This window comes from Rhea pennata, chromosome 25 (assembly GCF_028389875.1).
Source record: "Rhea pennata isolate bPtePen1 chromosome 25, bPtePen1.pri, whole genome shotgun sequence".
NCBI lineage: Eukaryota > Metazoa > Chordata > Aves > Rheiformes > Rheidae > Rhea > Rhea pennata.
Window position 1 is genome coordinate 3714735 of NC_084687.1, and position 17864 is coordinate 3732598.

Consider the following 17864-nt stretch of genomic DNA (forward strand, 5'->3'; position numbering starts at 1 on the left):
CACGAGGTACTTAAGCACCCAAGCAGTCCTGACAAGGTTAACGGAGCTCAAGTATTTAAAGCTACCCCACTAGACGCAACAACCTCTAGCAACTTCGTCTCGAGTTCTGCAAAGTCTTTGGTGGTGGGCACTACAGATGTGCAGTTTACTCCTTGCATTGATCCTTATGTGGCATTAAGGCCCTAAAACGGATCAACAGCCCATGCAATAACACATTCATAGATGCTGCAAATGAGAAAGATCTCCTCCCAAGTCAATAGTGAAAAGCAGAGTTGCATTATAGCTTTTTTTTTTTTTAATAGAAGAGGCAAGATGGTTGTCCAGTGCCATAATTAGATACAAAATATTCATTAATTCATCAGCTAACTAATTTACTCAGGGAAAAAAAATGCCTCAAAGTGATAGCTTGTGCATCTCCTTTTTCTAAGGAAACCTAAAATAAAATGCATGTTTTATTCAGTTCTCAAAGTTTCTTTTGAAGGAGGTTTAATCTCTGTAAAAGAGCTGAAGACAGAACACAAAGCAGTCACGTAATTTTACGATACTGATGCATGAACCTCTTAGCACAGAATTCATTACAAATTCAGCATTGGAGCCGCTTCCTGGAGAGCAGGCAGCTGAAAGTGGAGGATTAAGCAATGTCAGAAGCTGGGTGTGAGGCTAATTCTCAGTAGCATCGCTCTTTTTTTTTGTTTTTTGTTTTTTGTTTGTTTTTTTTTTTTTTGCCCTCAAACATTTAGAAGATCATTTTTCTCAGACACCTACAGTGTAGAAGAGCAGCCAACTCAAACATCACCACACTGCTTCTCCACACTAGACATTTCTGCTCGAAACACAGAAGCAGATAAGGACTGGTGATATCAAATTGACAGCTGCATCTTCTGGATCCGATGGATACCAACAACGTAACAACGCTGTGATCCTCCAAACCATCACAAGTCATTTAGGCCCAGCATGGGATAACTCGATAATCCCAAACGGCCAAATCTGCATTTCCTCAAGGGTTGCATTCCTTCGCATAAAGGAACAGCCCTCCCACCAAGGGCTGTATAAGGATCCAGCCTTCCCACTAAAAACAGGTTTTACTAAAAAAGATACACATAGATATATATTTAGGCATAAAGGAACTTGGCTCACACCATTCCAGATGTTAAGTGACATTGACCTCAAAAACCATTTGAGACAAAGCTTGACGCAAACCTGTACGACTTCCATGAATTCGGCTATTTTCTGCTCATCCAGACAGACCGCCACGTGCTCCACGTCAAACCAGGAGCTGCTGGGAGCACAGCGGAGGTTGGGTGCTTTATTTCGGGCTCGAGAGCACGCACAGCAGCGCTGGCAGCCGGATCGGCCTCAGTGCAGGGCAGGGGAGACCCCCAGGTCCCAGCATGGGGAATCCCAGCTGCGCTATTCTGGAAGTGCTGCTGTCTTTAGGCAAAAAATTTGCACGGGCTAAAATTCAGGGTGCAAAGTCAAAGTGACTTCATGGAGCTAATCACGGTAGCACATAGAAAACTTCCTATTGCAAAACATACTGAACCCCTGGAGCTGAGGTTCCAGCATTTTACTGTTGTGCCTAAGCAAAACATCTCCGTGCTTTCTACTGAGAAACTCTACAAACAGATCCCATTTATCTGGTATTTGCATTTAGCAGTTTTCACATCACCGCTTCACTCCTTCCTGGGAAAAGAGCGGTTGCACCAAATACTGCTTTCAAAGAGTTGTATTTTTATTTTATGAACCTGACAGCACCTCAGAGGCAGAAAGCGTTTGTCACTGTCCTTTTCCCCCTCCCCTCTTGCCACTGCCATTCCTAGAGGAATATTTTACAACGTCTGCTCAAGACCGGTGATCCCCCTTCCAGTGCTTCCCTTGGGAGACCATAGCCCAGACTAATTACTCTCTCTGTCAGGAAATTTCTTCCCCACAAACTCGTGGCAGTTCAGTAAATGATCATGATAAAGTCCTACTTCATCTCAGTCGATCTCTCAGCATGGACAATTTATCAAATGGAAAAAAAGGAGCCAGGGGAAAAAAAAAGAAAAGAAAAAAGCATCATAAGCTGGGGGAGGGGGATAAGGAATCGTTCCAAAAGTTAAACCTGTCCAGGAGCAAGACAGACAGCATGGGCTTCAAATAAAGCAAAGTTGTGGCCTATGCTCTTAGCCTTTGCTAAACAGTTAACTGTATTATGTGTGTGCTGCCTTTCATGCAAAAAAGGATTGTAATAGTTTATAATCAAGAGAGAAATCAGTTCAGCCCTTTCTGGACCCAAAGGTTAATAGACGGGAGGGCTCACATGAGCAAAAGCCAAGGAACAGCCGGACGGGCTTCTGCACCGCGAGGTTTGCTGGTAGGACTCGGTCAGGCGCGCCGAGCGAGGTGCGGCACGGGTGCACGGCAGACGGATGGACGGACGGACACGGGGGCTAACGCGTGCCAAAGCCGAGCCGGCCGCTCCCCCTCCGCAGGGGACAGCGCACTGCTGTGCGCTTTGGTAACGTCTCTGCCTTGACTGCAAAGGGTTTACACCCGAGAGGGACGCAGCCCGCGCGGCTCGCCCGGAGCACGGCGCAGCCCTCGGAGCAGGGGAGCCGCTCTCCGCTGCCGAGCGGGACGAGCTTTGCAAAGTGAATCATTCCTTCCCCCTCCCAGCCTTTCGGCAAGCCGGCGGCTCCTTCCGCTTCCAGCAAAGGCTCCTTCCACTTCCAGCAACGGGCATCGGCGGCGCTCGGCTGGGAAAGCGCGGCGACCCTTCGCTTCCAAGCTGCGGATTCGCTTGCTCGCTTCGGTCGGCGAAGCACCGTCTGCCTGCTGACATGAACGGGTCCCTCCCCAAGCCCCCGGCTCCCCCAGCACGCACACCTACTGCTGGCAAGGCCAGCGGGCAGAAATCCTTCGCTCGCCCGCTGCAGCTGCGCGGAGCTGCACACGCAGGGATCGGCCTCCTCCTCAGCCGCCTGCACAAATACTATTAAAATCGACAGAATAACGCACATAAATCTGCCACTGTTTCCCCTTAACACAGGGGAAGGGCCAAATCCTTGCTAACAGGGGTGGTTCAGCAAGGTTTTATATTAGCCTGATAAATGCAGAGGCTGCACATTGCATTTAATTCAGAGCAGCTGCATTATCCCATTCAGGGAAGTAATTAAGCCTCCAAGATCAGCAGTACATTTATGCTTAAATCTCACTGTTGCATTACAACCAGCCAGATCAGCCCCTTTCTGCACATACAAATCACACACACACACAAAAATACCCTGCAGGTCCATCTTTACCACTTTTACCAGAAATCAGAGTAATTTGCTTTATCATATTTATCATATGAACTGGCCTGACCACATAATTGGTAGCAACTCCCTTTTATACTGCTTCTACGGAAAACCGTTCTGCCTTGTGAGCCGGGCCCCTCCTGCCAATGGCAGAGGGTGCAAGGGCTACGCATGCGTCAGGAGGCAGAATGAGACCCCCCCCAAATAACTCTATACAAAAGCTTTGGAAATTAAAAGGCAAATCAAGCTAAAGCCAGTGAATCACCAGCTGGTAGCTCGTTCCTTTTATGCCTAACCTTATACTGTGCTTTTCAACAGGAGGCAAAACATGCTGTGAAAAGGCTGACACTACCTTACAGATGGGGAAACTAAGGCAGAGAGGAGATTCACTTGTCTAAAATCATCTGAGCTGGTCAGTGACAGCCAGGAGACCCCAAGCCAAACTGTGTCCTAGCCACAGGATGCTACTGCCAGATTACAAACAATTCCATGAGATATTTAAATTACACGAGCAACCAAAGAGACAAAACCATCATTTTTTTTCTTTTTCTTTCTTTTTTTGAGTTAGACCTGCTCGTGTAGACAGATGTTAATATTTCACGTTCATTCTCGGATTTCCTCACCTTAACACAGTGAGGAGGAAAAGCTGATTTTCCTCTTGTGGCTTGTTAGGCTGACACTGGGGGGAAATGATGCTTTTTGTTTACAAGCAGGGAAGCAGATTTGCAGGGTTGTTTCTCTGAGCAGAGGAAGCGTGGACATGCCAAGACCTGACCTCTGCTACTAGTAAAATCATGCTGTAAAGCCAAAGGCTCCTTCCTTTTCCACGTTTGCTGTAAACACTTTAGTATGGCAAGCACAGCAAAAAGTAACTGATCCTTTGAAACAAGCCTTCTCTGCTCCCGAATCTTTCCCTAACAGTTATGGCATAACTGAGCCAGGAGCAAAGGCTCTGTAGCCAAAACAGCTACAGGAGGAAAATCTGCACTGGCACCCTCGAAGCATCGCGGGGAGCGAGAGGCAGGGTCTGAACTGAGGGATGAGCTCTACCTGCGTGCTTGTGCTGCAGCAGGATTCCCACGGCCCTTTTAGCCCTCTCTGAATACCTCCATCCTCTCTGAGGGAAGGATTTTGCCTCTGAGCCAGGATCAGAGGCAGCTGAGCCTGGGGCAGGAGAGCAGAGGGACCCAGGTGTCCCACGAGGCAGAGATTGCCCCGAGTTTGCAAGCCCGGCACACGCAGCCTTCACGAACCCAGTGCGCTGCTGGTGCCTCCGCTTCCTCTCGGTGTGCAAAGAGTGCTTCAGCCGCACTTATCTCCTGGGCAGCGCCCCGGCTCTACCAGCAGAGAATCATCCCCAAAGAATGCTGCAGGAAGGCTGCAGTGCCGAATTTCAGAGGGACACTTAATCTTGCCCAAGTGCTTTGCTAGGGCCAACTTTCTGAGCACGAAATATTTAACTATCCACAAGCCTCTCCGTACTACAACAAACTGACTTTCAGCAAGCCTCAGGTGTAAACACGCAAAGAGACACAGGGAACTATTAATACACAAACCAAAGCCTCATTGCCCTGCTCTTCCCATGCCCACAGACCCAGGATACTGCTTCCACCCCAGCAGCAGAGACCCAAAAACAGAAACCTCTTTTCATGATGCTGGGATAGTCTGCAGGGAAAGAACTGGGAAGAGGTGGTCGACATGGAGACATGACAAGTATTATCAACTCACCGCAGTTTTGGGGGTGTAAAGTTGCTCTTTGGCTCGTCTGCAAGAAATCAAGCCCTATGTTTGAGTGGTTTAGAAAAAAAATAAACAAGAAGTCCCTCACTTATTGCAGTTCTGCTTCTTGCCCACTCCAAATAAGCCTCTCTCGTCATTTAACACCTTAAAAACTTCTTATACCTCAGCACTTGCCTGTTCATGAGATGCGAGTTAACAAGAGTAATGAAAGCAACCTAGGACCTCCTCCAAAGGCCAACCTGTTACAGGGGAGCTCCTGCTCTCAGATTCATTCCTGGCACTAAAGCTCTTAAACAAGATCAGCCTTACCTCATCCCACTCCGAAGCAAAGGACGGGGACTTCTCCAGTCTCTTCTTCCCCGTACTGCAGTTCGAGAGCGATTCGCTCCGGCTCCCCATGGCATCGTCCTCTGTTGGAGAGCAGGTCAGAAGATCAGAGTCCGATTTGGACAAGCTGCGGCTGAGTTTGAGCTCGGCTTTGGGCTTGCTCCCCGGGTGGGCTCGGCCCACAGCGCCACCTCTGTCCCCCTCGTCCTCGGCACCGCCGGGGTGCTGCAGCACATGGGGTGTGACTAGAGTTTCAGGATCCGCCCGGTTGGTGTGCGAGTGCTGGACGGTTGCGTAGACTGCTTGCGAGTTTTGGTCGGGAGAGCTGGTCCGTACTGATGCAGGAGCAGGCAAGTCTGCGTCCTCCAGCTGCATAGCAGGTGGGTGGCTCGTACCTTCAGCGCCTCCTTTCTCCACGGAAGAAACAAGCCTGAAAGGGTCCTCACTTATTTCACAGATGGGGGAAGAACCGTGAAGCAACCCAGAAAACTGCTCGGGAACCTGGATGTCCTGGCCGTCTACAGAGTCTTGGCTGCGGCTGCCACTGCTCCTCCTGTGGTCTTCGAGGGGAGGAAAACAGGAAAAAAAATTAAAAACATGGAAGAAGCAGCAAAATTCCAGCTCTCCCCCTGCCCTCCCTCAGCGAGGGAGGGAGAGATAAAGTGAGAACAGTTCAGTATTGTTCCGAGCGCTCAACTTGTACCCAAAGTCATGGCATTTATGAAATTCCAAACACTGGCCTGATTTATGCAATCTGGCAGCACTCCTTGTTGTTTTATTCCTGTTAACACTAACTATCAGGCCTTGCTATATAAGGCTAAGAGAAGTGCTAACTATATCCTGCAGAGAGAGCAAGGGAGGTAGGAGCAGCACAGACAGAGGCTCCTGGAACATTTGATACATTTCCATAAAGGCCAAAGTGTTATTTAGAGCAGCACTCCCTACTTTTGGCATGAGCTGAAGGGTGGGAAAACTTCTGGCCTGCAATCAACCTGAAAGTTCCAAAATCCTCTCCCCCCAAAAAAACACGGCTTTCCTCCCTAGCGGTTTCAGAGTTTAACCTCTCCTCCTTCCTCAGGGGAGGGGAATAAACAGTTTATACAATAAAAATCTTCATCAAAAAGCCTCTAGAAGCTCCGCACCAAATGCAGAACGGTCTGGTCTATGAAGGCAGCAAGCTGTGTGCAGTACCGACTGTCCCAGAAATACGACACTGTTAAGCCACTACTGCTGCACGAATATCTTTAATATCAGGTACCAGGGCCCTGGATAAATCATGAATAATTGACTGATCCCAATTTGCCAAACATATGCACAGACAGATGTATACTCACCCTGGGCATGTTACACACATTCCTTCTACTTGCTAAAGCAAAATTCCAAACAGCTGAGAAATACAACTTTTGTTTATCAAAGATTCATATACCTGTCTGTAACTGCTTGTAAATTTTAACCACTTCATTTAGTGCTGGAGAAACTCTTCAGTCTGAGGACAAAAGCACAAACTGCAAAGGAGCAATAAAGCAAAGCGCCCTGATAACACGGCCCAGAAATGCAAGGAAGATATTCAGACGCAAAGAGGAAATTGCTGGGTTTTTGAGACAGCAGCTTGCAGGAGCTCAGACAAAGGCATCTCTATTTCAGTGAGGCAAAATACACTAACAAATTTTAGTTATCTTTAACTAAAAGCAGCTTATTGGCAACAGAAGCGAGATGAACTCATTCGTCCCAGGCATCCTTTCTTGCATGAGGTTTCACCAGGTCATTCTCAAACACCAGCACACATGTGTTTTTGCAGTATATCCTCACACCAGAAACAAGACAGGAAAGGGCTCCAAATTAGTCATTTATCTTTGTGAGCCAGTTCAGATCCCCAGGTCTTGTTGTGCCCTGTGTTGCTGGTCCCTCGCAGACGTTTGTTTACTCCACAAAAACGCAGAGAGCAGCTTGCTCAATTGGCAGCCTAGTCGGAACAGAGGTTAACGGAGGGCAGCGCGCTGACGGACCTGGCTGCGCAGCGGTATCAAGTGATCCTAGATCTTATTTCATTCTGTAGCTTATGGGTTAAAAGATTCCAGGACAGTGAGGTAGTTGGCAGGTTTTTTTTTCCATCTTGTAGGAGCACATGCATCACTCGTTCTGTAACTAAAGTTGCTGGGAGGGGAAGCACAGTCTCTACAGGCAGAAGGTGTTGCCTGGAAAGGTCACCTGCCTCACTTCTAATACCAGCTGGGGATCACCAGCAGCAGCACCTCATCATTTCATATCAGGACTAGACTACGCTCAGCTCCTACGCATGAAGATCCAAAGGTGCAACATCGGAGAGAAGTCTCAGAACAGTTCAGACACGCTGCAGTCGCACGATAGACCAGGACTACTGAAAAATGCTGCAGGGCCAGGAAGAGGGACACCGCATTGACTGGATGGTCACATTAAACTAAAGCGGAATAGATCTGGCAACTTGAACAGCTTTTCTTCTCATTTGCTTTCTTTCTTTAAAGAGCATTTTTTCCACACCCCAGATTAACATTTAATGACATTTCTGCTGAAGGCAGAAGGGCGGCTGGTAAAAGTTTACACCGCGTGCTGGAACGCTTGGGCCCAGACAGAACAAAGTGCTCCAAATCCAGCTCCAGAGACTTACAAAAGGGCTCCTGTTGTGCAGAAATCAGTCACACATTCATCCTCTTGAGCCAATGGAGAAAGACTCCGAAGCACGAGCGAGAAGGAACAGCTGAAGCAAGAGTAACAACATTCACACAGAAGATGTGAGCAGGAGAAGTGAGGACTATCCTGAAGGAGATGTTTCAGAGCATGTTGTCTGAGTTGTGGAGGAGCCTTTGGTGAGGAGGGATGGGCTATGGGCTACTGAGAAGAGTTTAGCTCTCCTGAAAACTGGAGACAGGAGAATGTATGTAGGAGGCTAAGAGCAGTCTCGCTCCTTTACCAGAGGCACACAGGCCAGGAATGCAGAGGCTCTGGGTGTTTATCATCTCTCTACCTGTGAAAGCATCCTCTGGTTACACCTCTTCATCCAGAAAAAGAGGCATCCTTAACATACATTCTTCTGTAGGGACTTCTATTCAACTTCTGTAGCCACCGTTACACCCAAGCACAAATATCTGACTGTGCTCAACTTTTAAGCCAACTTCTGCTGCAGATTTTGTCTACAGCAGGGGTTGCTTTCAATCTCTAATGAGATGGGGAGCACATTTCCAGGTACAGGCTGTCTGCTTCCCAGGGCAGATTCAATTCAGAGTTCCCCAGCCAGCAGTTTGATGATCCCAGATATATAGCACTTCCCAAAACTGTAACATAAAGCCTCAATTATGCTGCCTAGGGCAAGTTTGTCTCCTGTGTATCACCAGTAGGATTTTGTTTCATGCCCCTGGATTATGAGAATCAAGCTGTTATTGTAGCTGCTTTCTGCTGACGTTCCCCAAAATTAGAACTACTGAGGGCACATGTTGGTCTCAGTCTTTACCTATAAAAGGCTTCCCATGCTACATGATGCCAAAATTTGTGAAAAGATGAGCATGCAAATCTATGTCCGGTTGCACAAAAGGCCAGAAAAGAGAGGGATGCTAACTTGCAAAGTGTTACTTGAGAGATGCAAAAATAACCTTCAACTGCAGTAAACCAGAAGTACAAAGGCTCATTTACAGCAAGGTACTGTGTGCCAAATTCAGAAATTTGCAGCGTGCACATGTTTTAGTCTCACCACCTCATCTGTTTTGGACAGAGTTTATCCATCAAAAGCTACCTGAACTTGTGATCATTTGTACTCCCTCTCCTAATTCTTCCTTTAAGAAATGGCAATAAATCACTATCATACTGTGAAGAGATATCACCACTATATTACTTTGCTCAGAAGCTTCTCAATACATCATGAGAGAACTGCAGGCTTGGATTAGAAGGGGCTAGGAGAAGGGATGTATGCTGCGGTTTTACATTATTATTCCCCCGAGTGGGAAATCAACAGGTTTCTAACCACTGTACCCTTTGGCTGTACCCAGGGCTCCCCATAGATTGCCTCTAGTGATATACACCCCATATTTTCATGGCCATAATCTGGCCCCATGAAAAGATCTGTTTTCCTAATCTATCTACAACATATGTCGTGTTTTATTAGTAGGTCATTTCAGAGATCTGGTTTAACGCACAGTCATACAACTGGTTGAATCAGGACAACCATAGAGAAAACCTCTAGCAGGAAGAAGGGCAAGGTAGGAACTTCAAACCGGACTTGCTATCAAAGCAGCATGACAGAACCACAACAAATGTTAGATTTTAATATGCATCAGAAGGAACCAAGTCAGTCCTACCTGAGGCTGGTTACTGCTGACAGCATTTGTGGATGACTCTCCTGAGGAGTAAGACAGACATCACAACTCAGAAGTATTTTCCCCATTCATCCTCCATCTGGTCTTTCTCTGAATGCAGCAGGAATTGCACAAGTCTCCTCCCAACCAGTCCACACACAGTTCACCACTCTTGGCCTGTTTACAAGTCAAGTTACAAGGTCTGAAAGCCCTGACTTCACGCTTGAGATCGCACGTAGTTTCCTTACCAAAGGAGATGGAAAAGAATTTGGCTCAAAGCACATCTGATACTCTGCCCAAAACATTAGGCCAACTTTTCCTAGTGCTACAGCATGTGACAGCAAACTGCTGCAACAGATACAAGAGGCAACCAAAGCCAGGCAGATAATACCACATTCATCCGGCCACTGGATACAAGACAACTTGCAGCAAGACGAACAAAGGCAGCTATCACATATGAAAGGCACCATTAAAAACAGCATGCCTGGAACTGTCTTTCAGCTGCCCTGCTAAACTCTTCTCAGCAGCCCATAGGAATCATAGTCCATCCCTCCTCACCAAAGGCTCCTCCACAACTCAAACAACATCTTGAATCCAAGCCTCTCAGTCTGAAGGCCAAAGAGCAATTCAAAGCTATGCCATAGCCTGCTCCCTGTCTGGGATCAGACTGTCACCTTCGATGCACCAGGATTCTTCTGATCCACAGGTAGAAACTTTCTCCAATACCCCAGTTAAGTTCTAGGTCTCTGACAGAGCCCAAATTTGTCTAACCTTTGCCAAAATGACTACACTATTCCCCAAACGTCTCCCCCTCCTTTATCAACACAAACTTGCATTGCAGACTAAGGTACTTCTGCTTCCCCATGCCCTTCTGACATCCGACTCCAGCTACTGCCAAGCCTGAAACATTTGCTTTTGTTTCTAGCAGAGCAAGGTGGGAGATTTCAAACCTGACCCATGCTTCCAAAGAAGTTGAGAAACATCTTGTGGAAAGGGAGAGAAGCAACCTGTGATACTGCAAGAGAAAGGCCCAACAACGCAAAACAAAAAACAAACAAACAAAAAAAAAAAAAAAACCAGTGCTGAACAGTCTCCTCTGAAACAAGTGAGTTGGACTGAATAATAGCTGCAGGTTGAGAAGTTAGCCTGAAAGCTTTTGATTCAGTGGCTGCTGCCCAGTCCAAGGTCTATTCCTAGTTGAGACCACAAAACTTCAACCTGAAAAGCATCATAACTTTGCCTAAGGCACCAAGCGGCTTTGGCAAAGGCTGGTGGGAAAACAGTGACCTCTTGTACCCTCCTACACTGGCTAAGAGTACAGCAGGATTCGAGGAATGAAAGCTAGCATGCTGAAAAAAAAAGGAAAGAAAAAGAAAAAAAAGAGATCTGCAGGTCCTACAGGGGAGTCAATAAGGTATCACTCCATTCCTCCTTATACTCTGTTCAACCGTGAGATGAAATGATTTCCAGGTTTAGAGTCCTAATTAAATCCTTCCAAATCCCTGCTCAGGACATTTGAATAACGCAAGGGATGTTTTTTCCTCTAAACAAACCTTTTGTTGTTGTCACCGAAGGAAAGCCAAAAAGCCCAGCGATAGCCAGACGTGAGAGACAAGGTGTTCCCAGATCCTCTGTAAAGCATGAAAGTCCCTCTGGGAGAAGAGAGCCAAGCTCAATATTTAACCCGGCCATAGAGCGAATTTTCTGTCCGTTCCAGAAAGGGGTTGGCTCTATGCATGCTTATTTTCCTCCTTTGTTACTTTACATCTCAGATTAGCTTCAATACACAGCAGTGTGCTGATTTTGAGATAGAAGGGCTAATCATCTGCGGATATAAACATGCATCGCCAGCAGGTCTTCAAACTCAGCTGGATTGAGAATACAGCTTGTTTAAATGCTTGCACTGGTTTATCTCGCCTGCTGTAACAGCATCACACAGCCTTCCACCTCTCTGCATTTATTTTGACTGTGCACAAGATTTGTTGATTTTCCAAATTAACATATTAGGTCCTGCAATCTCTCAGTTGTAAGAATAGTTTGTTTTTCTCTGTGTACATTTTGGACAGGCACATTTAGTCCTCTTTTTATTAAGGGAAGATAACCAGGAAACAAAACAATCACAACACAGACTCCAGCTGCCCCACCCAATACAGAGCTCAGCTGTTCCAGCTCCACTTTGCCCTCTATATTTTCGTTAAATGTGTCTAAGCAAACCACTGCACTTTTTGGACAGGCACTTACCTTTTGTTTTTCTCTCCACTGCAACTGGCTTTTTAGTTTCTGCTGTAAGCAACAGCTCATAAGGATGCTCCTCTTCCTCAGCTCCACTTCCCCTGCTCTTCCTTCGTGCAACAGAGGCCTAATGAAAAATGGCATAATGTAGTGCTCCACAAAGCAATGCTATTTATCCCTGCAGTAAAGCACAAGGCCTCTTTATACCACAATTTAGGCAAGGAAGTGGCAGAGTCGACACCTTCGCTGTAGAGTGTGATCCAAAATGTAATACTCTTTTTTTTTTCAAAACAAAAAAAAAAAAAGCTTGATATTCTAGTATTTAAGGTTGTCTACAGCTTTCTAGCACTGACCAACTGATTCACTGCGCAAGTCTGCAGCTAGCCTGGGGGAAAAAGAGCTGAGAGCATTATTCCTGTTCATCCCAATTCAGACATACTGTTGCTATTGGAATTTGCTTTGTCATTCACTATTTAGCTGCTGGACCTATTAGGACACGGCTGCAAATAAAACCAGAATCCCTCCCACCTTCCCAGAACTCAGATCCAGCATTTTTAACCTCAGGAATCATGGCATATTTAGAACTACAGAGACCTCAGGTAATACAGTAAACTGAGTTTAACATCAGGACATACAACAGTGACTCTGTTCATTTAAATTCAAAAATGCTTCAGATCAGACTTTGTTTGGACCAGTGGCAGAACCTCCAGTGAGCTGCTCTGGAAAGCCACCATCCGCATGCAACAAGTGGTTTTGACAGAGGATCCAAATGAATCTTGCTGCAGATGACCCAAACATCATCTACCTGTAGCCAGGCAGTTGTCAACGAAGACTGCAGGCACCCGACACCTCAGGGAGCCAGGCACACCATCCTGGAACTGTTGCTCCCCAGTGCTGATGGGGCTGCACCAGGCTCGCAGGGGAGCTGCCTTCCAGCACCATCTCCTGGCCAGACCTCGGCATATGGTACGGCCCCATCCCAGGAACCTCGCGTGCCCACCACAACCCTGGCCACTACAGCGGGGTCAAATCCAAGCTGGAGAGCGAGTGATCCTGCCCCTGTCAAGACAGGGAAGAGCAGGTCTGAACATCACAAACCCCAGGGAGGGCTTGCTTTCTGCAAAGACTCCTGGAACTGCCATGCTGTAGACATGTGCCACCAATTTCTTCCCCAAAGCGAAAGCATCAGAGCTGCTTCAAGGGCAGATCGGTACCTACCTAGCTGCGATCCAGCCAGGACCCCTAGAAGCCATTTAAACTGTCTTGGAAGGACACAGAGGAATCAGCAGCACAGACATCCTACATCTGTGCACTGCTTCAGCATAAGCCCAGCTGGCTTTTAAATCAGCTTTGCAGTGGGAGGAAACGGGCCATGCCCAGTAAAGAAAGTATTTATTCTGCCTGCTTCAAGCATGAGCTGCCAAGCAGACCGTCTCCTTTGCAGGTGAAGGAACTCATAATGAGAAAATTAAGGAAAAACTTCTGACCAGATGGTGGCACAAAAACATCAAAGACTGTAACAGTGGGTAACAGGCTCTTGCCAGAGTTCTTGGAAAAATACTGCACAGCAGCAGCCTGTCGTAACAGTTGTAGGTTGGATCTCACGCCAGGCATTAGTACACTCCTAAGACTCCTGCAAATGACTGTTATCATACTGTCCTCTTTCAAATGCACTGAACATATTCAGAGACTGTAGCTCCCTAAAGCATGCAACCTCAGTTTTTACCTTGTAAACATTTGTGAATGTATTCATAGGCTTGATTACACTCTTCCCTCCCCCATCTCTCATCCTTCTAAGGCTTAATCAGAGTTTCAGGCTTAAATTCACTCAAAACATCAAAATGAAGTCTGCTGTTTGTTGGAGAGCTCTGTTCACTTTGCATGTTCTGCAACCAGCTGTAATAAGCGCAAGTAAAACTTCTGCTTCATCTTTCATTTGTTCATACATTTTGGTTTGCGTTCAACATCCCTTCATTATGACCAAATTCTAAAAATAAGAGGCTTACTAATGAGTATGCTCTACAAAGCATACTAAATCCACAACACTGAACACTGCTTTGAAAGATGTTAATTTAAAAAGGTAACGCATATTGCTCCTCTTTCCTCCCGCCACCAGAGCCGTAGATAAATCTGCTAGAATAATCACGGCGCCTTGTCTTTTGTCTGCACTTCCCTTTCGGAGATGAGTAGTAAACAAATGAAATTGAAGTTATATTTGACAATGCAAACTCTTATTCAGCTACAAATCCAGAAGGTTTCTGCTGATAGTGAAAGAAGGCACTCAAGGACCCTACAGACAATCAGCTCTTTTGCATTTTTTGAACTAATATTTTTCCATGATGAAAGTTAAGTTTCTTGTTTATGCACATCTGCTTAGACTGATAGCTCTATCTTGGCAACAGAATAAAAAGACTACTTTTAAAATTAGTTTGGCCTAACCCAGAACATTCAATGACTAACTGTCCTGGCGCTAACATGAGTACGGGTTCTGAGGAAGGCAGATCAGCATGCTGCTCCAAAACGTCTGCAACATTCCCCAAGCATATTCCTACCTCTCTGTGCCTGCCCAGCCCAGCAGGAACACGTACTGCAGTGACACACAATGGGCAAGTTTCAGCATTATAAAAAGACAAAATCCTTAGGGCTATCATATTAAAAAGCTCAATGGCTTCTCCCCTCCTGCATTTTTCTTAACATTTTGTCATAAGTTTCTTACTATCAGTGAGAGCTCATGAAGGAGCAAGATTCAAAGCTAAATGTTATTTACATCCATAGTTACATCCATGGGAAAGAAAATGCAATTCAAGCCAGAAGTAGGATCGATTTCCTATGTTTTTCCAGCATTCCCCCTCTTCCATCTGACACCAACTGAAGCTGATCAGCCCAGGTACAGTCAGAAAAGCTGAGCACCCCAGAAATAGCATGCAGAGAAAAGCAAGCGGTCAGACCCAAAACTGCCATATCAAGACATCTAGAAGGTCAGTTCCAAGCAGCTACACACGCTGCATGTAATTTATGTCAACGAGATTGGTTCAAATCAAGTTGTCTCCAACCACTCACTCAAAGCATACATCTCTTTGCCGGCAAGATTTCCTTTAACGGATCGTGTTTCCAAAGCCTTTAATGGCAGAACAACACAGCAGGTGTTTTATAATTAAATATGGCAAGATAAGTCAGCAGGAGCAGTCCATGCACACTTCCCTCCCTCGTGTTTATCTTCACAAACAAGTTCCATTTTCCAATTACACGGTGACCCATTACCCAGCTCTCCTCTGCTCAGAGCCAGCTGTGTGACTGGTTACCACACAGTGGAAAAATAATTTTAACAGTAGGAAGAGACCAATCTACAATTTCACATTTCAGATTTTACTATTTACGTTTTAATAGTAGTTCTCTTTACAGAAAAGACAGCTTTATTAAAGTAAACTGTTTCCTTATATTTTGCATTTGTCATATGCTAGGAAACAGATGGCATTTGCACCTTGGAGGAACTTCAGCAAATCAACATATTCAAAGCAGAGCATCTGGTGAACTAAAGTCTGCTCTGACAGCCAGAGGCAGCACACACCTCGCTTGTGTATACATGCATCATTCTACAAAATACTAGACATTTGGAAAAGCAAGGAAAGCCACAAGATAAATCTTTGCTTTGAAAATTTCACTGGGTGTCAGCAGAAGTCTCCCAGCAAGACACATTCATGGTTTCCCTTCCGTCAGGATAGGGGCCTTTCAGAGAGCCCTTATGCCTGAGGTTCACAGGCAGGTGAATAAAAATGAGTAATGGGAAGCTTAAGTGCAGCAGTGCAGTGCATGAGAGCTTTAGCTTCACCAAAAAGCAGGGCACACACACTGACCTCTGCAAAAGACAACTCCAGCTGAGATTCTGGCCCAACACATGTAAAAGATAAGTGGCCGAGCCCCGTTCACCTCTGTGGAACCTGCAAGCCCATGGATCTGCTCCACGACTGGAAGCCAAGAGGAAACACGAACCAACAGTCTGCCGGGCTTCAGTCTCAAGTGAAAACGCATTTGGTCGGATTGTTACAAGTGGGCGGTAGCTCACGTTGGAATGTGACTGCCTGATTCACAGAATCTCTTCTTAAGGGAATTTCCAGCCTAGAATAGGAAAGTAAGGCTGAAGGTCAAAACAGAGGTGCCCTGGAAGAACTGCATAAAGGAAGTTCCCATGGCAAATGACAGCAGTGGTGCTGAAGTGAAATACTTCACATTCACAACCAGATTCGCAAGGGAGGTAATATCATATTTGGCTCCTCTCAGATTATTAAAACTCATCTTTAAATCACACTCCTATCAAACATCCTGGATCGAGTCGCACATACCTCGCAGGAAGCACCGTGGCCTATCTTCTTCTCCACATGCTGCTCCTCCTCTTCGTCGGGGGGTGGCTTGGCAGGTGGGGGCGGACGTTCTCTCTGTGGATTAGAGGACCATTATCAATTGCCACATTTCAAAACACATCTCCCTTCTGTTTCCGCTGGTGCTATATCCACATTGTTGTGAATGCAGTACGGTAGAGATCACCTCAAATTAATTCCGGTAAAGCAGCTGCTCAGTCTTAAAAGTGGAATTTGGTTATAGCTGCTATTCCTCTCCAGGAGGAGGCGTAATTGGGCACACAGCCCTTTCTGCAGATCCAGGGTACAGCGCAGTAATAATAAAAATAATAGCGGCCACCCACCTGTATACTGCAGAGGTAACACTGCATGAGGCCAGCTAAGACCCACGTAGACACCAGTTAAATTTGCAGCAGTAAAAACCACCGTGATGAAAGGTGCCATTTACACAGCTTTATTGCCTTATTACTTAAATCAGTTCATTTAGACCTAGACTAGCGGTCTCTCCGGCACAGCATTACACTGTAACGAACTCATGCAAATGAGCAGAAAGGGACTACTCATCGCTCGTGTCCTAATGAAAGAGTAAGAGAAAGTAATTGCAGAGGCACATTTATACTGAAAAATGCTAGAGAGATCAGGAGACAGTGGTGCACTGCATTCCTCAAATATCCCAAGCCTGTCCTTGGGCAGTTAGGGCTGTACTGTCTTGCCTTAATGCATATCTAAACACATCTCTAAGCAATCTCTCATCCTACAATAGCTCCATCTAATGGCAAATGGTGAGATAGCCTAGCTGAACTACTTGTTCCAAACAGCTGAACCAAATTTGGGGAGAAGTTCCAGCAGGCTCCTAGAGCAGAGCTCTCTCCCTCCCTTTTCACCGCAGCTCACGGCCTCATCTTTTGTTGCTTGTGGTATAGATGAACTTACTCCAGACACAATCAACGCAGCACAGTACATGGATGGATTTAAGTCAGCAATATTTAGGTTACGCCAGGATATTGCATTTGTGCTGCACACCCAGCAGAAAGGTTTGGCTGAAATGCCTGTGTTCTAAAGCTTTTGTATCTCATTTCTATTATATTTGCCAATGTAGTACAGGGGAGGAAAAAAAAAAAAAAAAAAAAGATGTACCTCATTACAGAACCAGAGGAAGCAGGGTTACAGCATTACCAGCAGTTTAATTGTTCATTGCTGCTTTGTTTTTTGCCCACTCAAAAAATATCAGTAGAAAAGGCTTTATAAAAACAACCCGAAAAACAGCCCTGAAGCTGACACAGCATGCTGCAGGGCCAGCATCCCATCTGCCTCATAGCAGTGTTGCGACTGATTGCTAAGGAGGTGGCAGATGCAACTAACAGAAGGCGAGGAAGACTTTGGAGACAGTTCCGGTAGCTATGCATTGTCTTGTAAAGCCTTGAGTACCCTCTACAGATCTCTGCAAGTAGTACACAGAAAAGGTTTCAGTTGCCAACTGGTGTACCACAGGACGATCCTAAAGATGATTTCTTTAGAGTCTTCTCTTGGGCAAAGCAGAAGGCGTGAGATGAGGCAAATGCTACACAGAAAAGTTTCCAAAGTTTTCTCCTAGGCAAGCAGTTAACTCT

At 46.0% G+C, this 17864-nt stretch overlaps 2 protein-coding genes across 4 annotated transcripts in view; one reads left to right on the top strand and one right to left on the bottom strand.

Moving 5' to 3' along the window:
• The window catches only part of RPS10 (ribosomal protein S10), a 382514-nt gene that overhangs the window by 191582 nt on the left and 173068 nt on the right, over positions 1–17864 (top strand). The window lies entirely within an intron of this gene.
• ANKS1A (ankyrin repeat and sterile alpha motif domain containing 1A) overlaps positions 1–17864 on the bottom strand; it is a 69170-nt gene that overhangs the window by 47953 nt on the left and 3353 nt on the right. For 2 of the 3 annotated variants that reach the window (XM_062595045.1, XM_062595044.1), the window contains exons 6-8: positions 16240–16332; positions 11909–12026; positions 5328–5905 (exon numbers count right to left, since the gene is read on the bottom strand). In XM_062595045.1, coding sequence (XP_062451029.1) covers positions 5328–5905; positions 11909–12026; positions 16240–16332 — 789 coding nt within the window. Of the gene's footprint in view, positions 1–5327; positions 5951–11908; positions 12027–16239; positions 16333–17864 lie in introns of those variants that run through there. The other variant, XM_062595046.1, reaches the window with a different exon arrangement.